The sequence below is a fragment of the Nicotiana tomentosiformis genome, chromosome 10 (genome assembly GCF_000390325.3).
Source record: "Nicotiana tomentosiformis chromosome 10, ASM39032v3, whole genome shotgun sequence".
In the NCBI taxonomy this organism is placed as follows: Eukaryota; Viridiplantae; Streptophyta; class Magnoliopsida; order Solanales; family Solanaceae; genus Nicotiana; species Nicotiana tomentosiformis.
The window spans coordinates 79,378,825-79,403,902 of NC_090821.1; the positions used below are offsets into that span (position 1 = coordinate 79,378,825).

Consider the following 25,078-nt stretch of genomic DNA (forward strand, 5'->3'; position numbering starts at 1 on the left):
AGAAGATTATATATGTCCAAATATTAGGATCGATAACATGGCTAAAAATATATGGATCTCACATAACTTCAACTTGAACTCTATCTGTCACAAACTTTGAATATGATAAAAGGTGCATAAAACTAATATGTATGAAGTTTATTATGTAAAATTCTACCTGTCGTTCTGGAACATATATGACGAGAGGTAATGCAGCCTTCACTTTATAAATATACCTGTATCATGTAGGCATGTTGTGGTTAGTTAGGATGTAAACGGCAATGCAGATTAAAATAGAGAAGAATTGATTGAAAAATAAATGTAACATAAAATCAATCTAAATGTACACATACCAAACCAAACCCAATAAGTAACTGGAATAGTAACTTCTTTTATAGGAGTATTTGGCTTATTCTTTTTCTACATGGATTCATGCACTAAATCTAAATCCTATACAAACTAAAATCCGGATGGTCTTAGATGATAGGTTTGCATGTCGGCAGACAAGTCGATAGAATCCTTCACAAATTGATATATATTAGAACGAAAACAACTTTGTGGGGGTTTAAGGTAGCGTATTGTACTGCATATTTGATATATTATTATATTATAGTTAGAATAGAACTAATGTCGATCGGCCTCTATTTACTATTAACTTGACTTTAAATTGAAAAGGAATTCTATCCCTAGATAATATTCGTGTTGATGTAGAACTTAAATTGCAGTGTTGTATATTCAATTGTGCCCTTTTCTTATGATTACTTATGAAAACTAATATATAAATAATTAAGGGTATAAAAGTCGATCAATGTTTCTAAGGTATTTTTGTCGCTTGACATTTAACGTTCTAATATTTTTACTTTTAAAATATCTATAGTATAATAATATATCACTGTATTGTAATCCTTGGAGGTAAGGCTCACATCCTCCTCCTATCTTTTGGAAATAAATAAACGGTGAAGGGCCAAATATACCCCTGTACTTTCGAAAATGGTCTAAGAATACCCCCGTTATACTATTGGGCTATATATACCCTTCCCGTCATACTTTGGAACAAATATACCCTTATTTAGGATGGAGTGCCACGTGTCAGCACTAGATGAAAACGACCCATTTCATTTTTTTACCCGATCCGTTCTAAAAAACCCACCACCCGACCCGTTTTAAAATTCAGTTTTTTAAAACATATATTTTGTAAAAACTGGAATTTGCTTTTGTAAAAACTGAAGAAAAAAAAATTGCAAAATATATATTTTTAAGTCTTTTCAGTTTTTTAAAGTATTTTTTTTGTAAAAACTGGAAAAAAAAAATTAAAAAATGCTTTAAAAACTGAAAAAAATATATTCTGTAAAAACTGGAAAAAAAAGAAATTTGCAAAATATATATTTTTAAGTCTTTTCAGTTTTTTTAAAGTATTCTTTTTGTAAAAACTGAATTTGTTTTTTTTTTAAAAACTGAAAAAAGGACTCTCCTAAAGTAGTGGACTACATATGCATTAGTTTTTAAAAAATTGAAAATAATTTGCAAAATCTTTTTTTTTCAATTTTTACAAAAAGAATACTTTAAAAAACTGAAAAATATATATTTTGCAAATTCTTTCCTTTTTTTTTCCAGTTTTTACAAACAAAAAAAATTCAGTTTTTTACAAAATATATGCTTTAAAAAAACTGAATTTTAAAATGGATCGGGTGGTGAGTTTTTTAAAACGGATCGGGTGAAAAAAAGAAATGAGTCATTTTCATCTGGTGCTGACACGTGACACTCCATCCAAAATAAGGGTATATTTGTTCCAAAGTATAACGGGAAGAGTATATATAACCCAATAGTATAACGAGGGGTATTCTTAGACTATTTTCGAAAGTACAGTGGTATATTTGGCCCTTTGCCGCTAAATAAAACACCCCAGAAAATCTGGGAAATTCTATTTTTTTTTAAAAATAAAAAAAAAACTCCTCCGCTAGTTTTCTATCTAATTTACAACATAATAAAAATAAAAATAAAAAAGTAAAAGAACTACGGTTTGACTAGAAAGAATGTAGAGGAAGAGAGATTCCGTTATCGAGAGACAGAATGTACATTGTGTGAGCTTACTTACAAAAATATCTAAACCAGCTATTTAGACATGCAGCTAACTACCACTAACACAGCTAACTACTTAACAGATTCGATCAGTTACAAACTTATATTCGGTACACATCAGCCCATCAGCTTATGGTATATTCTAATAGATCTTTTCTTTTCCCGTTTCTGATCAACCTTTACTATGTTCTTTCTTTTCCAAACTGTGGAAAATAATTCTGATTTGTAAAGAGACTAACAATCTTTTCACTTTTTTCCAAAATCGGTATTTGGCCATAAAATTTTAGTTTAAAATAGTTAGTATGTATCTCGCTTTTCAAAAGAGTTAGTATGTATCTCGCATTTTAAAGTTGACTGAAAAAATAACGATTTGCCATTATTTGTATCCCTTTTCTCGGATAATGCATGTGATGATTGATCCCACAACATTTGTGCAGTTTGACGATGGCTACATTCTATTGCACATCACATAGTTCACTATAAAAGAAATTGTACGCAAATTGGTTTACTGTATGCATTTTCATATTGGGAGTGTAATTGGTTAGAAATTGTACAATTAAGATTATTGATTTCTCGTTAATATTTAGCACATTGAAATGCATAGTACTGAAATTCCGTTGTTTAATCAGGTAGCTATTACTATTATTTAAGCTGGCATCTTTTAAGATGTTAACAATAATTATATGTTGTTTGTTATCGTTAAAATGTTGGTAAAAATTAAAAGCTTAAATTCAATAAACCTAAGACACCTCATTAAATATTAACTTATACGTGTACCTAACACAATATACACAATGCAAGACGTGTTCAAAACTTTCACAAATGTTAGAATATCTCACATTAGTTAACTAAATGAGTTGTTATTTCTTTATATGGTCGTAGACTATCCTTATCTCAAATGTCAAAGGAAGAAAACATATATGCAAAGGCAAATCCGCGAGTATGCAAAACTACAACAGTTCGCAAAGCTGACAATTATATCTTTTACCGAGACTCAAGTTTTTAAGTTTTCATAGGCGGGCCTATGTGTTATAGTGAGGGATCACCGGACACCGTAAGTTTCGGCAGAAATCTTGTATGTATATATATATACCTTGAAAATGATAAATTTAAAACGCTTGGTACCCAGAACATTAAAAGCCTTTAGGGGGCACTGCCTGTGATGATTGAGCAGAATATTGTACCCTCGTCGCGTAAAGATTCTGGGTCCGCCTCTTCCTGTGTTTAAGGTTCTTTAATTTGCAATAGAAATTTCTCTACTGTAGTAAGGAGCATTATTGAGACATTTGCAAAGGAAAGATAGAAGTAAACAATGAATCTCAAAAAAGAAAAAAATTAAAATCTTGACAAAGAGATGACAAAGAACAACTACAATATATACATCAATAACAGTTGCTCAGACATTTGAAGATGCTGTCAAAGCAAATAAAAATAGCAGAAGGCTACAGGGAGGACGCCTTGAACGTCATACAGAAGAAATGGGCTAATCTTGATAGCCAAACTGTCGATTGTTTCTAATACATTGAATAATAGAACACCTACAGTTACATTCTAGCAAGTGTTACTTACCAGAAATCTATCTAGCACCAGCTCATCCATCTAGAATAAGAAGTCAAGCAAACAATGCTGCTGGCTCCTTGGACGATCTACTAATCCCATTATCATACCGTTTGAAAGTTATATCCTGAGGGGAAGTGCAGGTAATACAGTAAATTATAGAGCACCATTATCATGCTCACCATCAATCATCTAATTGCAGTTTATCGGCTAAGAATTAGTGACAAATATCAAACCAACAATACATTCGTCGATTAATGTATTTTATTTGCTCATCCTGCCCAATGAAGGAGAAGAAGGGAACAAGAAGGGCAGAGGAAGAGCGTTTTATCATGTTGTATTTGAGAATGATTCATATATACAAATACATAGAAACCATGTGATAAACTGAGTTTCCTTATTCCATATCTAGAGAAGTGCTTTTTTTGTGAGTTTGTTGTTTCTGCGTGATTAACATGCTATATATGAGAAGGAGTTTACCTCACTGTCCTCCCAAATTGCCCCAACACACTTGGAAAAGCTAATGCTAGCACTTCTCAACAAGCAGCGTGCAGTGTTGCTTGTGGTACTAAGCTCTATATTTTTATTGCTAGCGTCAGCTTTGTTGACCTCGTGTGACTTTGGGGGGCTTGGAAGGCATCTATGAGCAACAGTTTCTTCAACGTGCCTTTCAAATTCACCATCGTGATCAGTTTCCTCGTCTATTGAAACATAGACCCGCTCTCTGTAGAAAAACTTTAATGAGGATATTTGAGTAAGCACACTTTATCAGAACTATTGTTTTTTTGTAATTAAGAAACTTTCATTTACCAGTAATATTTACAAGTTGTGATCAAGATTAATCTTGACATAAGCCCCAGATTTTAGCTATTCAATTCACTGCCTCAGTTCTAACTACTAAACTACTAGAAATGACATCTAACTGTACATTAGGATAGTAGTTAAGTTCCATCAATCTTCGTTGTAGTCGCTGTTTACTAGCTCCTCGACCATGAACATCCTGTGTTATTACTTTGCTTAGCACTGCTTCTGATCGTTGTTCACCTTTGAAAATTCTGCCATTCCTCTCTTGCCATATATAGTACAGACTACCTACCAGAATGAGTTTATACAGCTCAGCTGTTGTGCTCCTACCCTTATAGTATCTTTCTGTCCACTCAATTTCATTAGTCAATGTCATTGCTTGCCTATGAATCCCTTGCCATCGCAGCATTGCTATCCATTCTCTTTAAGAATAAGGACAGCTAAAGAGCAAGTAATCAATGATTTCCTCCTCATTGTTACATAATGAATAGGTTGCATCTTCCATACAACCCCATCCCCTCAATCTGTCTTTAGTCAGCAGCCTTCGATGTACAGCTAGGAATACTGTAAAGATCCATTTTGGCAATCCAGCATTGTTGTACACCAGTTTCCTCCATGGCACTCTAGCAAATTCACCTCAAATCTTCACAAACCTACTTAATGGAGAAACTTCTTATTCCCTCTACATCCTCCTCTGTATAACCAACTTCCTCAAAATATTGTTTGGCTTTCAGAATCTTCTGTACTATCCAAGAAGCTTGCTTTGGCTCAATGCTCCATAGTGAATTCTGTTTCTTGTAGTACACATGTATCCATTGCACCCACATCTTATCTTTTTTCTTGCATAGATTCCATAGAAGTTTGCATATAGCTGCCTTATTCCATGCCTCTATATCAAGCAAATTTAAGCCAACTGCTGCTTTAGGCTTACACAAACAGTCCCATGACAATAAAGCTTTCTTTGATACTTCCACTCCCCCAGTCCATAGAAATGTTCGACACACTCTTTCAATGAGTTGAATCAGTTTCTTTGGCAGCAAAAACACCTGAGACCAGAACACTTGGACAGAGAATAGCACACTCTTAATTAGTTGAATTCTTGCTGCATAGGACAGGAACTTTGATGTCCAAGATTGAATTCTCCCTAGCATCTTTTCAAGTAGAGGCTGACACTGCACCAATGATAATCTGTTAGAGCTGAGAGGCACTCCCAAGTACCTAACTGGTAATGTTCCTTTCACAAAGCCTAGAACTTGTAAAATCTCCTGTTGCTTGTCATCATGCACTCCACCAAAAAATATGGAGCTTTTATCAGCATTTGCCACTAACCCTGATGCCTTTGAAAACTTATGAAAATACTGAAACAGTAGTTGAATAGATATAGCATCACCTCGACAGAACAACAATAAGTCATCAGCAAAGCTCAATTGCACTATGTTCATTTTGCCACATTTAGGATGGTAATTAAAGTTAGGGTCCCTCTTGAGAGTCTTCAATAATCTTTCCAGATACTCCATAGCCAATACAAATAGATAAGGAGATAGTGGATCTCCCTGTCTCAATCCTTTCTTAGCTTGAAATGGCCTAGTAGGCTGCCCATTAATAATGATGGAATATGAGACTATTGTTACACATCTCATAATCAATTGCACAAATCTCCCAACTGCAGATATGTCAACACTTGCTCTAAATAACCCCACTCAACTGATTCATAAGCCTTCTTCATATCTATTTTCATCATGCATCTAGGATAAACACCTTTTCTGCCATACCCTTTAACTAACTCATGACTAAGTATTATGTTGTCATTTATCAGTCTACCGGGAACAAAAGCTGACTGACTTTTATCCACCAGCCCATCCATCACTCCTTGTAATATATTAGTTAGGATCTTAGATATAAGCTTGTAAAGTAGTGTGCAACATGATATTGGCCTATACTCGGTAATTTTAGAAGGATTTTCACCTTAGGTACAAGTGTTACTGTTGTACAATTTATAGGCTGGTACATAGTTGAACTTGAGAAGAACTCCATTACTGCATCTATAATTATATCTCCTACTACATGCCAAGCTTTCTTAAAGAATAAAGCATTGAAACCATCACACCCAGGAGCTTTGTTGTCACTTATGCCTTTTTTGAGCATGATATATCTCCTCATTTGATATCTCTGCTATCAGTTGCAATTGTTGCACTCTATTCACCATAGGACCATCTCTCATGACAGCTGGATTAATAGCAGGCAACTCATTTGCTGAGGAACCTAATAGTTGTTAGTAGAACCTTGTCACTTCCTCCTCAATTCCCTGCCTTATTTGCATTGTATCCCCATTACACATTATTAATCTTCAGATCTTGTTCTGACTGCATCTGTTTTTCATACTTGCAAAGAAATATGATGTATTGGCATCACCTAGCTTTAACCATTTTACTCTTGACTTTTGCCTCATAATACTTTCCTCTACTCCTAACCATTTCTCCAACTGTACTTTCATTTCTTTTTCATCAGCTACTAGGGCTTCAGATTGACCAGGATCCTTCATTTGTTCTTGCAAAGCAATTAGTCTTTGCCTACATACCTTGATCCGATCACCAACAACATTATACTCATTATTGTTTAACACATTCATAGCCTGCTTCACTCTTTTTAGTTTCTGCCACACATTCCTCATATTTTTTTGTTCTTGTGGCCTCTCCTATGCTTCACTTACTATCTTTATAAACTCATCATGTTCAGCTAGATGATTTAGAAATTTGAATGGTTTAGGACTACAATCTTCATCCTCCTCCGGTGCTATACTCAATGGGGAATGATCAGAATAATGTGGATCCATAATCCATACCTCTAAGTGTGGCATGGCCAGCATCTATTCAGCATTAATCAAAGCTCTATCAATCTTGCTATAAGTGTGTCCATTTGTCCATGTAAAGCTCCTTCCACTAGTTTTCATTTCTGTCATTCCAGTGCTTTCAATAAACTCATTGAGGTCTCTGACCTCCAGTTCTTGCACATGATTACCAATTGGTCTATCTTCCCCTGATCTAATGGCATTATAATCCCCCATTATCAACCATGGCCCTTGCTGTATATTGTGTAATCTTGTCAGTTCACCCCCACAGACTTCTTCTCTCTTCCAAACTATACAATCCATATACAACCGTAAAAGTGAACCTCATATCCAATCTCCTAACATAAACTGAAGTGTGTATAATTTGAGAAGTTCTACACAACTCTATGCAGTCTATTTCACTTGAATCTCATAGCAACCATATTCTTCCTCTACTACTATATTCATAATTGTCTAAACATGCCCATCCAGGTGTAATTTTCCTTATAATTTGCATAGCCTTCTGTTCTTTTATTTTATGCTCTAATAATGCAATCATATGTACTTTATTATTTCGAATGAACCACTCCACCTCTTTTTGTCTATGGGCTTTATTTAAGCCCCTTATGTTCCAAGTTACTAGCTTTATACATGTATGAAAAGGGGTTGCATAGTTCCTTTCTGCCCATTATTATCTTACTGTCTACTTGTTCCTTCCTCCATTTTTCTTGGCATTGCTAGCTGCAGTTTAGACTCTGTGAGAAGATTAAAACCATTAAGCACATTGACTACATCAACTGGTTGCCTCTCTCTGCTTCTAGCTGCTGACTTTTCTATAACAGTCTGCCATACTTATTCTTCATTTCTTTTTAGTGCTCTTATACCAGCACTAGCAACCAATGTACTAGTGCTAGCATTTCCTTCAATATTAGGCTCTATCAACTTTGATTTCTCCTTAACAACAATTTCCTGCACTTTGGGTACAGGTTTAGGTTGCCATTCCTGTTTCTGCTTTGCATTCTTAGCCTTCAGTTTTGGTCCTAGCTGCTCATCTACTCTGCATTTATGGCCAACTTGCATACATTTAGTACAGAACTCAGGGACCCAATCATATGTTATTTCCTGAATAACCTCTTTCCCATTTGGATCAGTCACCTTGATGGACCTAGGCAACTCTTTAGTAACATCCATTTTCACCAATACTCTTGCATAGGAGATCCTATCAACTTGAGTAGTACAAGCATCAACATATAGAGGGATTCCCAAACCACTACTTATCTTACTTAGTGACCTATTTCCCCAGCAATTCAAAGGCGAATTAGGATATTTGACCCACACTGGTATAGTTTGAAGCACCTCTTTATTGAAATCAAAATCAGCAGACCACATTTTGACAATGATAGGATTGTTATTCAACATGTGAGGTCCTAAATACAGCACTTCATCCCTATCTTCAATAGAATTGAAACGAACCACAAAATATCCATCATTGTGAAAATACACCTTAGGCTTTGCTACAAAGTTCCATACTGAAGCAATGTACCTTTCCATGGCACCTATTGTTGGACTTCCTCCAACAACATACAGAATTAACACTTGCTTCCACTTCTGAGTATCCTTCTCAATTTCTTCCTTGTAGAGTTCCACAATCACCTCACCATTTTTGATAGTTGGTGCAATAAAACTCAGATCCATACCTTTTGCTGTAAAATTCGATCCCACGAATAGATTTGCCCACTGTTTTTGCCCTTTATCAGCCTCTACAGGAGGCAAATTCACTTGAGGTTGAGTTATCTCTGTTGTTGTCCCTTTTCCCCCCAGTTCACCAGTAATTGGTACATATGTCTTACCAATTGTTATATTTTTGCTTACATTAGGGCTTGCATGTATCATCGGACCATCAACAACTACTTTACCACTATGATTGCCCTTGTCCAGTGGAGTTTTCATACCTTCCTTCGTGGTTGACAATGGCGGCCGCTGTTCCATTGGAGCTTCCCCTTGATCTCTAACCATATTGCTCTCATTCCTCGGAATTGGAGTGCACGTTCCTGCGTAATCAGTTACTTGGCTCGTGGTTGAAATTCTCTTCGGTCGTCCCCTCCCCATGGCAGTTGGCGTACGTTAGCACATGCACTCTAACGTGCGCTGGATGGATAGTGCGGCGGATGTCTTTCAGAAAGCTTGAATATTTTTTATCAAAACTATTAATAAGCTCTGAAGTATGAAATCCTTAATATCAGGGTCAACTAACCTAGGCAAGGAGGCATATCGCCTTGGATGGAGAACATTTTTTCCACCTTTGCCATAGTGCCCCTAAAGTAAGTCAAATTGTTCCTTAAAGCAGTCGACCCCACTATATATATGCACATCGAACTTCATGTTAGCATTGCATAAAAAATATAGCTAAACATGCAGCAGAAACAGGGAAGGCTTCAGAAGTAAAGATCATGAGAATTATTAGAGAACCTCTCTTCAGTAAAATGGCGAAAGCAAAGCAAAAGCTACCATCATTTCTGAAGGTAAGTATATTGAGTCACTTAAGCTTCCATAGACTTATTTAAGCATTATCAAGTCGGACCAAGTAAAGAGCAGTATAATAGAAGACTCAAGATATAATTAGCATACCTCGTTTCTTGTTATGGGTTGAAAAAGTTGGATCATGATATTGATCCAGACAGAACAAAATTGCTTAGCCGTCCCTAAAATTCATCTAAACTAGCAATTCTCTGGTCAACCTAAACAGGTTCAATGGTGAAGCTCTTCCAGGAAAAAAAAGGAAAAGAAAACCAAATAATATATCCTCACATATCAGGAATGTGATGATTGAGTCAAATTGATTACTTGTAAGATTATAGGATAGTTATTAAAGTCAAATAGTCTTGCGCATTGTGTAACTTATATATTCCAGACTAACAAGTAAAATGCATAACTACTTCAATGACATCATTATCAGAATGAAAAGCTAGGACATAGTTATACAACTTAATGCAAATTCTATTTGATAATGATCATAGCAAAGCATGGTAACTGAATCTGCGAACTCCAGATAGAAGATGCTTATGTGTCAATACGAGGGATAGAATTTGGAATTATTTTTGAAGCTCATTTCGACCCAGATGGAGCACATAGAACACTGCTTCATGCATGAGACCTGGCCATAGTTGCAACCACAAGCAATCCACTGGTTCTATAGGGAAAAGGATCACTTCTCAACACAAATTCTTAAGCTAATAGCTACATGACTGTCCACTGTTTATTTCTGTGCAACAGCAAAATTGTTTAGTTGAATCGTAAGAACTTGTAAACTTGTCCGTCAGAAATAATGTCCAATGTTCACTAATGTAACTATCATTTTCCTCATATGGAATACCTTAGGACTTAAATATTTCTAGTGAAGTCACGCCAATATCATCTTATGTCAAAAAAGCAGGCAGGATTTCTCAAGTTAGCCTGCCTCAACACTAATTTAACATTCGTAGAAACATGATAAAAAGATCTGATTATTTACCGCATGACATACTAATAGTTAATTTAAAAGACATGCCTGGAAAGTAGGTTCAATACGGCATAAGTATTTGTATCACACAGTTAGTCAACAAATACGGTTAACACATGGACTGAATCATATTCAATATCTATGATACACTTGTGCCCTCATCACTGGCAGATTTCTCCCTTTGTATAATCATGAAAGTATTAGTTGCAGATATAACCGCATATGTTATGCATCAAACTTCAAGTATGTCATCTTAATCCAAGATAAAAGTAAGTGCAGATACAGAATGAAATATCAAATACCATTGGAGTTGCTGTGTCTTCTACCGCCAATACATCTCTTATTACTCCTTTATGAGATTCAATTAGATACTAATTCCAATTGCATTACACGGATGAAAATGTTTATTTTTAATGCATGATAACTAAGACATATGTGCTAAAACAAAAGAATGAGTTTGTTGTTACCAGGTCAATAAAAAGCAGGCATGGACAAATTTCACAAGATCATACAATTGAGTTAAATCGTTAGAAAGAACTAGTTATCGGTCATAGACAACAACGAATATGGACAAATAAGGAGAAGTATTGGTAGTACCTTGGATACAAAAAGCTGGTATTGTCAGTGCCATGAAGATACTCCTGCAGCATCTGAGGGTGGTACTCCAAAATCTGTGAAGGGCAAAATCAATGTTGTAGTACGATGGAGGAGGCGGCACAAAAGAAAGTAAAAGGAAAGATCAGATTGGTTGCCAATTCATACCTCCCTGTAGATTAGCTCTCTAATATCCTCTTTTGCCAGTTTTCTTCTTTCAAAGACGGATTCAAATTTTGAAATAGGCCGAGTAGATAGTTCGTTCTCCTTGTTTGCTAAACCACGAAAATATGGATGTGCTAGTGCCTAGAGGGGATTAACATAGCATCATAGGCTCCAATTAGTGTCTAACAATCTACTAAGTCCTACCTCTTCAGCAGAAGGGCGATCTTTGGGGTCAAATGCAATCAGACGCTTAAGTAATCTTAGAGTTATTGGGTAAATATCTGGAAATTTTTGAGAGAGAGGAACGGGGGATTTATTCTTCATGCTGCTTAAATATCTCCTTGCTTTGTCATTTTTAATCTGCATATATCGGAAAAACGGATCATTCATTTGGAATTCATTATACATCACTAGTTTATTAACTTCGACTAAGGAAAGGGAAGGACAAACCCTTGAAATGGCTTCAGTGGATGGTGAACCAAGCAAATCGGTAATCAGATTCAATTGGTGGACCACATTCTTCCCAGGAAATAATGGTTGTTTTGTAAGCATTTATGCAAATACACATCCTATACTCCAGATATCAACTGCTGTGGTGTACTGCGATAAGTAGTTTGTATTAGAATTAATACCAAATTATGAGCAATCACAGTATAATAAAGTAAATATAAGTGAGCAATGATTTACACAAGTTCTTTCCCAGCAAAGTAAAATTTAATACTGCAGCACAGAAACTTAAGGCATGAAGATTGCAAAGAGCAGAATTCATATAAGGAGAGAGAACAACAAAAATAAGAGCTTTCGTTGGTAAAATTTGTGAAAAATGTCAACCATGTCCCCAAAAGGGCTCCAGTTCAGCTCTTTTCCCCTCCTAATAACAAGATAAGAGTGAATAAGAAAACATGAAGAAATTAAAGTGCCATCGCTGAATCACATAATATAATATTGGTAGGGCAAGTTCCGCATGATAAGTACAAAAGTTTCACCACATGAAGACAGATATCTACTATTAACATGAAAAAGTCATTTGAGAAGTGTACTGGATAAGAAATAAACTATATAAGAATTTGAGTTACCTATAAATGTCATACTTACTTTTGAGTAAAAAGAACCACAAAGTTCTGGAGCGCGGTACCAACGAGTTGCCACATAGTCCTATAAAGAGCAAAAGAGTTGAGATAAAAGCAAAAATCATGTTGAGATATAGACTACCGAAATTTTGTGAAGAGAAAAGAGAAGTATGAGGTTCTTGAAAGCATAAAAGAATCAGGGTCTTATCATCACAGGTGTAATAACTTGACAATTTAATGACATCATTGAGACTTTCTGACTGGCTATTATGGTTAAGATAGATCGAGAAAATTTAAAGTAGAGAAATGCTTCGTACCGTCCAGAAAATAGCTGATGGGGTATCTCCAAATGAAGCCCGAGCAAGCCCAAAATCACATATTTTCAGCTTGCAATCTGCATTTGCTAGAATATTCTTTGGCTTTAAATCTCGATGAAACACGTTTGCTGTTGAATCAATAAATGAGGGAAAAGTCATAAAAATGTAAAAGAGAAATCTAACTAAAATACCAGAATGTGTTCAATGAGGAATCGCCACCTGTGTGCATAAACTTTAAACCTCGAAGAAGCTGATACAAAAAGAATTGATAATGTTCAGGAGTGAGACTGTCATTGGCCTTAATTACATGCTGAAGGTCACACTCCATCAACTCGAAAACAACATATATATCCTTGAATTCTCGCGGACATGGAGGTAACAGAATATGCTTTATTTCTACAATATATGGATGCCGAAGCAACCGGAGGAGCTTTATTTCTCTAAGGATGCGGGTGGCTTCAGAAACATGCTCCAAAACATTATCTAACTGCTGCAACAACACCATAGCTCCCCTAGCCAACAACCTCTTAGATTTCATATTGATGTTGTTGAGATTATAGAATTGCAGCACATTAGTGTATTATATTTATCAGTTAGTTAGCTGAGATTGGTTGGATAGTTACAAGGGTAGTTTAGTAATTAGCTATCATTAGTATTTTATTTTTCAATATACATGTATATATGTACTGTAGTTAATAAAGAAAAAGAACACACAGAAAATTCCCCAATTTCCTCTCTCTCGAACCTTCCCTTTCTCTCTCTGTAGAAGCTTGAGGACATGCAATTTCTCAACATAAATCCTCCTAAATTTCATCAATTTCTCTTCTCGATTCTCAAAATCAGCAAGTACGAGCTCACGCCTTGACGGAAGGGTTTCTTAAAATTTTCATATAATTTCTTCAAATTGAGGAATCAATTGCTCCGATCCACTTCAATCGATGGTTGGAGACAAGGAAACTCAAAGTACAACTGGTAATTGGGATTCGACTAACCCACTGTACATGCACCCGTCGGAAAGTGCCGGAACGACGCTAGTTCCTGTTGTATTTGACGGAACCGGATACAGATCCCGGAGAAGAGGAGTCCTTAGGACTTTGTTAGTAAAGAACAAAGTCGGATTCATCACAAGAAAGTGTAAGAAGCCTAACACTGATGAAGCGACCTACGATCAGTGGGATCGTTGTGATGATATGGTTACATCGTGGATTTTGAATTCACTCTCAAAGGATCTAGCTGATAGTCTACAATATGTCAACGATGCTAAGGAGTTATGGCAAGAGTTAGAAGACCGATATGATCAAACTAATGGAGCGAAACTTTATCAACTGCAAAAGGAAATTAGTGACCTTAGTCAAGGGGCTTTGGACATCACAGGGTATTACACTAAAATGAAACGACTTTGGGAGGAATTGAACACCTTGAATGCACATGAATAGTGCAATTGCCAATGCATTTGTGGTGTAAAGACAAATATGCATAAAGCCAAGCATGATCGAAGACTAATTCAGTTCCTAATGGGCCTAAATGAAGTTTATACAGTTGTGAGAGGCAATATATTGATGATGAATCCATTGCCCAGCATAGCTCAGGCTTTCTCTATCCTTATCCAGGAAGAAAAACAGAGAGAAGTCAGACCAAACAACAAATTAGTCATGGAGTCCACCTCATTGAGTGAAAATGGACCCGACAATGCCAAGTTTAGGACCAATTACAATCAGAGAGGAGGCAGTATTGGGCCAAACCCATACAATTCAAACAAATCAAACTATCCAACTGCTAAGTCTCGGATATTCTGTGACTATTGTAAAAGGCCAGGACACACCAGGGACAACTGTTATAGAATTCATGATTTTCCATAGGACTTCAAGTTCACAAATGTGAGGAGATGGAAGAAGGAAATCAAAGTTAGGGACTTCAGAGCTTAACAAAGGAGCAGTACAACCAATTACTTAGCTTACCTGGAGAAATTTCGTGGAAGAAACACAGGAGAAGGTCCTAACAACAACATGACTTGTGGAGCAGCAAACTTCGAAGGTATTCTAGCTTGCTCTACCTATAAAGAGATTGCTGAAACAACCGTGTGTAGATGTTCTAAATCAATTGCTGACCTATGGATATTAGATAGTACAGCCTCAAATCATATGACATATAGAAAATACTTTTTAAAGAATGTTAGAACCTTGACCTATCCTTTCCTAGTTACCTTACCTAACGGATAAAGAGTGAAAGTGACAGAAATTGGAGATGCATCTCTTGGTCCTATACTAACCTTAGTTAGAGTATTATATGTGCCTACTTTCAAATACAACCCTATCTTTATTCACTCCTTAACTGATTACCTCAATTGTATAGTTAACTCCAGTAAATACCTTTGCATGATGCAGGCCCCTTTAATGGAGAGACCTCTGGAGATTGGTAAGGCAAGGAGTGGATTGTACTTCCTTTGCCCTGAGTGTCATGGGTGTTCAGAGTCTACTTCATTTTCTGTTCCTGTCAATCTTTACTCTCATTCTTGTTTTCCTGCATTGACTAGTGTTGTAAATATAGGAAAGAGTCACAATTCACCCATACAATCCTTGTCAAGTGTAAATAAATCATCTCAGCCACATAATAATGTCAATGTAAATACTCTTCACTCAAGCGATAAAACTAACTCTTCCTTTAATGTGAGTTCTCTTTTGTTGTCTTCATCATCTCATGAAAATAACAATAAGCATCGATGGCATAACATGATGGGCCATGTACCCTTTGTAAAAAATGAGAACTATCTCCACTATACCTGTTAAATTTTCCCACAAGCAGCCATTCACTTGCCATGCATGTCCAATGGCAAGGCAGACAAGGTTACCTTTTGGCCAAAGAATTTCATCCACTTCCAAAATATTTGAACTCTTACACATAGATTTATGGGGGCCCTATCACATAACCATACATGACAATTACAAATACTTCCTTACCATGGTTTATGAATTTAGTAGATCAACGTGGACTCATCTCTTAAGTAGAAAAAGTAACACTCTTCAAGCCATCAAAGCTCTTATTTCTATGATTGAAAATCAGTTTAATACATCAGTCAAGACTGTCAGGTCAGATAATGGGCTGGAATTTGTGAACAATGAAGCCATGTTATTTTTTCAAGAGAAAGGTATAATCCACGAGAAAACTTGCCCATACACACCACAACAAAATGGTGTGGTTGAGAGAAAACACAAATACCTGCTAGAAACAGCTAGAGCTTTACTTTATCAATCCAAATTGCCAATGAGATACTGGGGAGAGTGTATACTAATGGCTACATATTTGATAAATAGACTACCTTCTTCAATTCTCAACAATAAATGCCCTTTTGAGCTCCATCACAACAGAAAACCAACATATTCACATCTTAGAAGTTTTGGTTGCTTATGTTATGCCACCACACTCAAAACTCACAAAGACAAATTTGAACCTAGAGCCACTCCTCATGTATTTGTAGGATATCCCTTTGGGACCAAAAGATATAAAGTCCTTGATTTAGCCACAAAGAGGGTACATGTGTCTAGAGATGTTATGTTTCATGAAGATGTTTTCCCTTTTGCCATTTCACCTGAATATTCCTCTTTCCCTTCTGTGTTGCATATGATAAACCACAATTCCCCATGTCCCAATTCCACAGTAAATACACTTGATGATCATTGTAATCATGATAGAGATGCATCAACTTCTGTCACTGAAAGTCCTATATCTAATACACCAAACATTAACCTTTTGTCAAACTCTACAAGCACACTAAATCATATTTCACATGTAAGCCTAAATCCAGAATCAAATGCTTCATCTGTAGAACACTCAGAACTCCACATTGTACCTTTCAACCAAGCACCACATAACATAGAGCCTAATATTGACCAACCAACTAATCAACATAGAAGATCAAGCAGGACACTTAGCACACCCTCACACCTCAAAGACTATGTCTATACACTGCCCAATTTACAACTAAACAGTCACTTAAACAATAACACAAACCTTGAACATCAATTAGATTCTGCTTCACTTACTCCTTATTCACTTACTGCCCTTTTATCCAACAAAAGCCATGATAGCCAGCAATTAGTTAAGAACATTTCACATGAGTGTGAACCATACTCTTATGAGGAGGCAGCCTTGAATCCTGCCTGGCAAGTAGCAATGACACAAGAATTTGAAGCTTTATATACTAACCATACTTGGGATCTAGTTAAGTTACCTACAGGAAAGAAGGCCATAGGATGCAAGTAGGTCTACAAGTTAAAGCACAAAGCAGATAGAAGTGTGAAAAGATACAAATCAAGGCTTGTGGTAAAAGGGATACACACAAGAAGCTGGGATTGACTATACAGAAACTTTCTCCCAGTAGTGAAGATGACCATTATTAGAGCCCTGATTAACACTGTAGTAAAGAAAGGATGGGACCTTTATCAGCTAGATGTGAATAATGCATTCCTACATGGAGACCTACATGAAGAGGTATACATGGAAATCCCACAGGGGCTGAAGGTAGAAGACACACAACTTGTCTACAGACTAAGGAAGTCTTTGTGTGGCCTCAAACGGGCTAGTAGACAGTGGTATGACAAGCTGACAGAGTCCCTGTATTCTAGAGGTTTCAGACATTCAACCAATTATTACTCCTTGTTCTACAAAAAGTAAGGTGAGTCATCAGTTTTTGTAGCTGTATATGTTGATGATGTGATCCTTAATAGGACTAATCTTGGGGAAATTAAGGCACTGAAGACTTACTTACATAATCAATTCAAAATAAAAGACTTAGGCAAGTTACACTACTTCTTGGGGCTAGAGATGCTTTACAAGGATGATGGAGTGTTGATCTCCCAAAGGAAATTTACCACTGACCTACTGAAAGAGTATGATTGCCTGGGGTATTCTGCTGTTTCATGTCCACTAGAGTCTTCAATCAAACTGAGGGTTGAAGAGGGTACTCTGCTGTCTGACCCATCCTATTATAGAAAACTAGTTGGGAAACTCAACTTTCTCACAAACACAAGGCTGGATATTGCAAATAGTGTACAACACCTAAGTCAATTTATGTAGGCACCAAGAGAGCCTAACCTGAAGGCTGCTATACATGTACTTAGGTATCTGAAGAATGATCCTACTCTAGGCATCTTTCTGTCCAATGATTCTTCTTACAAGGTCACAGCCTATTGTGACTCAGATTGGGCAGCATTCCCTGACTCAAAAAGATCTGTAAGTGGGTATCTAGTGCTCTTTGGAGGTAGCCTCATTAGCTGGAAATCAAAGAAGAAGACTACTGTCTCACTATCTTCCGCAGAAGCAGAGTACAGATCACTGAGAAAAGTAGTTGGAGAGTCGGTATGGGTGCAGATATTGTTGGAGGAACTCACAGTTCCATGTACTGATCCCATTCAAGTGTTTTGTGATAGCCAAGCAGTTGTGCACATTGCTAGGAACCCTGTGTTCCATGAAAGGATAAAGCACATAGAAGTCAATTGTCACTTTGTGCGAGACAATCTACATGATGGTCTAATTACGCTTCATCACATTTCTACTCATGATCAGCTAGCTGGCATTTTAACAAAGGCTCTGACAGAAATTAAACATTCAGACCTTCTAGACAAGCTGGCAGTGAGTTTCTCACCTCCAACTTGAGGGGGGGGTGTTGAGATTATAGAATTGCAGCACATCAGTGTATTATATTTATCAGTTAGTTAGCTGAGATTGGTTGGATAGTTACAAGGGTAGTTTAGTAATTAGCTATCATTAGTATTTTATTTTTCAATATACATGTATATATGTACTGTAGTTAATAAAGAAAAAGAACACACAGAAAATTCTCCAATTTCCTCTCTCTCGAACCTTCCCTTTCTCTCTCTGTAGAAGCTTGAGGATAGCCAACAATGTAGGTTGGTCCGTCATGCTAGCTTCACTTTTGTTAGATGTGCTTCACCATATTCGGTGAAGAATTCCTTGAAAGGCATTGCCTGAGAAATTAAAAGACACTATCAGAACTGTTTTTTTTAAACATACAGGAAAAATATAAGAAACACGCATACAATGTAATACATAAATAAAGAGTTATCTCTCCCCATCATCACCACAAAATTTGAAAAGTATCAAAAATCTCTACCAAACATTATCTTCCAATATTACTGATTTTTGGGAAGGTGTTCAAGAAATGCGGGCAATACTCCTCTTTAAGTGTCAGAAAAAGGATTGGAAGAGGATTTAACAATCATCAACGATACATAATCAGATGCAAACCTTATGGACCACTCTAGATAATATTGACTCAAGTAAATCAACTTCTGCTTCAGAGTTATAAGGTAGTCATGGGACTAATTAAGGACAAGAGCTTAATGATGGAAATTGATACAACCATTCATAGTTAGAGAAAGATGAGAAAATACTATTAAGAAACAAAAAGGAGCATTCATAAAGCAGCAGATGAAACTGACACAACTAGAGTGCAGGTGACCAACAATAAGAGAAAACGCATCACATGTGAATAAATTTGATGATCAAAGTGACTGAATTATTTCAAATTTGGGATCATTCTAATTAGGGGTGAGAATACGACGGGTTGCTCTCTATGCCTTTTTTAAATCAAAATGTCCGGCTTATACCTTCAGATATTCTAATAAAGATTGATGTTCTTATTTTATCATAAGACGAGTAGAAGTAAGTTCAATCTTGGAGGTTTTTTCTTATTTAGTGTGTGGCATTTGAAAAATATGGTGGAAAAATATTTCAAGTGTAACGGGATTCACACTTGACATTTTGTGTAAATTTTTGTGCCTCTTTTCATTTCTGAAGCATTTTTTTCAGTTCACTTATTAGTAATCAGCCAGTCAACAAAAGTGAGTGAGAGAAGTAATCTCTAAAACTTTCACATATTATATCACTATTAAACAGAACCTGAAAAATTTGAACATCAGATACTGGTTCTCATATTATCTTTGCTAAAATGATGGTTAGCAGTAGGGTTAATGGATATTCTTGCCAAGTACAGTGAATAAATACGGAAATAGCTAGCAGGGCTCGGAAGAAAGATAATATGAATAGCCAGATTGAAAAGCAAGCTTCCAATTCAAAATCTCAAATATCTCAACTAAAAAAAATGAAAAGAAAAAAGAAAAGTTACCATCTTTTTTAGAATTTAAACTTCTATCTAAGATGCAGGCTGTTTAAATCACAATCCAAAACCTACAATGTGTCAAAAAGTTAGAAACAAAAGACGACTTAGTGCAGACAGCCTCAAAATCCACAGCATTGCAAAAAGAACAGAAATCTCTATCATTTAACTTTGTAACCTTTTTAACAACCAAATACCAAGATTCAAATTTGAATCTCAACTAGCTAATCCCTGGCCATATTTAGATCATGTGAACTCACACAATCAACACAACATAAAACCACATCTTATTTGTTGGATTAAACCATAGGAAGATTTACATTTCACTCAAATGCATTCAAGAAAAGAACAAGTACTCTCTATAACAGAATTACTGGAAGAAACTAGATCAATAATCCAAGAAAGCAAACACAGATTGATTCAACTTCAATAATCTAATAGTGCAGTAAGACTAAGAAAAGGTTGATGAATGAAATTACTACCTCTCAAAAGGGTCAGTGAAGGCAAAGGGAAAACAACTCTTAGATAATAAAAGGGCTCCTCCTCTTAGATGAACACACTCATAACAACCCCTATGCGGGCGCGACTGCTCATACTGAGTCTCTACCGGATAACTAGAATAACCACTGTAAGAGCCTCATGCTGGTGGTGCACTAAAAGTATTAATTGAAGCACTACGAGTATTCAGAATTGTGGACTGGGCTGACCATCCGTCCGAGCCTCCGTCATGATGAGTCATAGCTGCAGAGTAAAATCCACTAAATCCTTCAGAGTTCCGAGACCTTTTGTCCTCCTTAGACTCTTTCTCCTCACTTCAAACACGTTCTAACATCTTGGAAATCTCTACTACTTGCTGAAATGGAATGTCAGTCTGCAATTCTCGATCCATAAATATTTTTAAATCATAATCGAGCCCTTTAATGAATCCGCGGACTCGCTCTCTAACCGTAGGAACCAAGATAGATACATGGTGGGCTAACTTACTGGATCTGATAGCATATTATGACACCGTCATGGTGTCCTGGCTCAACCATTCAAACTCTGTGTGCCACGCATCCCGGAGAGTCTGGGAATAAACTCTTTTAAAAACATCTTCGAAAATTGTGCCCAAATTGGTGGTGTTGCATCGGCTGGTCTGCCCTCTTCATAAGTCTGCCATCATCGATATGCTGCTCCTGACAACTGAAATATAGTAAAGCCAACTCCACTCATTTCCACAATACCCATGGTGCGGAGAATGTGATGACACATTTCTAGAAATCCATGAGCATCCTTAGTAGATTTGCCACTAAAAGTGGGTGGACTATACCTCTTAAATCTCTCTAGTATCTTTTGTTCTTCTTCTGATGTCCCTTGCCTGAACTCAGGCTGAACCGGAATAACAGGTTGTACTGACACCACCCAGAACCTGACCAATATAGACATGTTGCTCTGGAGTACGGGCGGTAGGAGTCTGAGCTCCTCCCCCAATCTGTGAAATATTTGGTGAAACGGAGATCAATCATGCCTAAGTTAATGTACCAAACATGTTCAAGAACTGTGCTAAAGTCTCCTAAAGTCCGGGGGTAACAACAGGTGCTTCCGGTACATGTCCCCCAATAGGAGCTACTGTTGGCTCCTCAATTGTTACTCTGACAGGTGCTCTAGCTTCAACACGTTCCCTTCCTCGTCTTCTACCTTGGCCCCAACCTCTTGCGGCTCTAGCAGTATGCACGAGTGTTTGCCCAGCTGACTCGGTAGCATGTATCCTCACCATTTGTGAGAGAATAGAGATACAAGGGCTCAAATTACAAAATCAACAAATTCCGCACGACATGAATGAAAGAAGTGAAAATTTCCTAACAGTTCTATAGCCTCTCGAAGATAAGTACAGACATCTCCGTACCGATCTGCAAGACTCTACTAAACTCGTTCGTGACTCGTAGAACCTATGATCCTAGAGCTCTAATACCAACTTGTCACGACCCAAAATCCCACCACACGCGTCGTGATGGCACTTAGTCTCTAAGACTAAGTAAGCCGATTATAATTACAATTCAAGCCAAAAAAAAATTAAATTCAATACAGGTGTCAAAACCAACAACGGAAATATTCACAAACAACCTCCCAAAACTGGTAATACTGAGTCACGAACTCTAACTAGATACATGAAATGATCTCAAGGATTGAATACTCAATACTGTTTGATTAATAATTAACAGTACCATACAATAGAAAGACTCCAAGGGACTGCGACGACCAAGTAGCTCTACCTTGAATCCTTGCGATTCACACTCTAACTTTGCCCAAGTCCGATATCTCCAATACCTGGCTCTGCACAAAAATGTGCAGAAGTGTAGTATGAGTACATCACAGTCGGTATCCAATAAGTATCAAAACTAACCTCAGTGGAGTAGTGACGAGTTACCGTCAAGACACTCACTAGTCTAATAACCTGTGCAATATAGTATACAAAAATAATAGGAAACAAATAACAATGATGGCAACACTAATCAATTAGTGATATACACAGCAGGGCAACAAGAACACCATTAATATTGCTCAACAAATAACGAATACAAGTACAACCAATTAATCAAGTCCTTCAAATATAAATCTTTTGCCTATATGCTTTTCAAATGATAATATTCAAGATATAATTCCTTCAAATAAATATCTTTCAAATATAATTCTTTCAAATAAATCTCTTTCAAATATAATTCTTTCAAATAAATATCTTTCAAATATAATTCTTTAAAATAAATATCACCATGTGACACCTCATTTAACCTTTCTAGTGTGAGAAATTTATTCAATATATCACATCAAATGGCACGGCAATACCTTCGTGCACTTGTCTCATTCTCACCCAATGTATATATGTAGATCAAATCAATTGGAACGGTAACACCCTTCGTGCATTTATCTCTTTCTCACTGCGCACACATATACCAATACCAACTAGGTGAGATAAAAGTCAATAACAATAAAAGAAATAAAGTGGGAGGCAGACAGTAAGCAACAACGACTACAAGTCACATAAAAAACCTAGGTGCACAATAACATCTCAAGATAAAGGCCTGAATAAATACACAACGAAAAGATATCACAATATAATGTATGTCTCTTATCCTCGCCTGCACGGAAACACCCTCCGTGCCATGAACATATAATAACATAAAAATAATGGCACGGCATCACCCTTCGTGCTTTTACTCTCATCCTCACCTGATAATATAAATTAAATGACACGGCATCACCCTTCGTGCTTTTACACTCTCAATGGCACGGCATCACCCTTCGTGCTTTACACTCTCAATGGCACGACATCATCCTTCGTGCTTTACACTCTCCCTCACATGATAATATAAATCAAATGGCACGTCATCACCCTTCGTGCTTTACACTCTTCCTTACCAAGCACATGTATATCAATAACAAGCAAGGTAGGAAGCATAAATAACATCAAGGAGAGTGTTTAAGCGACAACACAATACAACAATTCATATCACAATTTTTTTCAATGACCATAATCAATTCAAAGATATAGAAAAATCAATAAATTTCTCAATAAATAGCCCAAGGATCCGCATAACATATATAAAACCTCAAAATAACAATAGAGATGCAAAAGTAACTCAACATAGGACAACGCCTTCTTTAATCCAAAATTTTGATAAATATATTAACGCCTCTTTTTAAGCTTATTTAATAATTATTTGCAAATAAGAATTCCATAATGAATTTAATTCCAAGAAAATTATCAAATCAACCACACACAGAATTCACATAAAAATGCAAGTGACAATAGCACCAAATTATTATATAAATACAAATTTGACAATCAAGGAATAGGGCATGACAATTAAAGAATTTACTAAGTTTCAATAATTATCCAATTTAATACATAAGGGCGTCTACAAATTTCAACCAATAATAATTGCACATATAAACCATGTACGTACTCATCACCTCGCGTACACAGCTTTCATATTACACAAATGGCACATACAACTCAATGCTTAAGGGGTAATTCTCCCACTCATGGTTAGGCAAGATGCTTACCTTGACGAAACTAAACCGATACTTTAAATGATCTTCGCGAGTGAAGCCACTTCCGGACGGCTCAAATCTGAAATCCGCCCCTTCATAATACTACGATGGTCCACCACACTAAACAAATTTCATTCTACAACAATGCAACGCAATTGCGCCAACATTAGCAAGATTTCTATACTTTAGGTCATTTAGACATTTTATTAAACATCTAATGTGCATATTTTTCTACAACCTCCTTCAATGGAATTTTTTCACCTAAAGATCACCTTCCACACAAATGATTGATCTCACAATCGTCTCTAGGTCATCCACAACTTACCTTAGTACATGCATGCCCAACAATTCACTCGCAACCCACAAATCTTATTAATTAATTCATTTTACAATCTCTACAATACAAGAACACCTAGGTTGGGTACTTATTGCTTCCAATCACCATCCCATAAGTCCTAACACATATTTCATACATAAATATTCACTATGAATTGGTTAGAGGTAGTAGTCATGCCTATTGTAGACCAAATCTCGAAAGACAACTTTTGGGTGTTCTTGAGGTTTTGAAGAAATCCTATGGAATCCAATCAAAACCTTGTTGTAACTAGTGATTGAGAAGTGAAATCATCATAAAAACATACTTAAAAACTCACCTTAGGTGTGTATTGGAAGCCTTGGTCGGATGGGTGATGGAGAGAAAGCCCTAGTATTGAAGAAATGACTTAACCCCTCTCTCTACCCGTCCTTGGGGTTATTTAATGGGCTCCTACGTGTGCATCCGCCCACTTGGGCAAGTGGCCACTCATCCGGCCGCGCACCTGAGGCAGAAAGTCTCAAATATGTGCGGTCGTGCATCTGGGCGCGCATATGACACAGGTCCAGTAAAATGGCCATAACTTTTCTGTATACTTATCCAAATGACGAACGGTTTGATGCGTTGGAAACTAGACTCTATACACCATATAACGCTTCACATCCTGAGAGATATGTTCGTTTGAAGTTAGATCTTGTGCGAACTCA

The 25,078-nt window shown here is 36.6% G+C and overlaps 1 protein-coding gene, 1 long non-coding RNA gene and 1 pseudogene across 2 annotated transcripts; 1 reads left to right on the forward strand and 2 right to left on the reverse strand.

Annotated features, from left to right (window-relative positions):
* Nucleotides 1-3,459: 3,459 nt before the first annotated feature.
* LOC104097357 (mitogen-activated protein kinase 9-like) lies at nt 3,460-13,705 on the reverse strand (annotated as a pseudogene).
* Nucleotides 13,706-13,829: 124 nt separating this feature from the next.
* On the forward strand, nt 13,830-14,327 carry LOC138900454 (uncharacterized). Its single transcript, XM_070187199.1, has one exon. It carries the CDS (start codon nt 13,830-13,832, stop codon nt 14,325-14,327), a length of 498 nt encoding a protein of 165 aa, XP_070043300.1.
* A 4,500-nt stretch (nt 14,328-18,827) lies between these two features.
* LOC138891412 (uncharacterized) lies at nt 18,828-20,562 on the reverse strand. The gene is made up of 3 exons (XR_011411478.1): nt 20,509-20,562; nt 20,036-20,097; nt 18,828-18,875 (listed from the first exon to the last, which is right to left on the reverse strand). It is a non-coding gene; the product is annotated as an uncharacterized lncRNA (long non-coding RNA).
* Between the last annotated feature and the right edge of the window lie 4,516 nt (nt 20,563-25,078).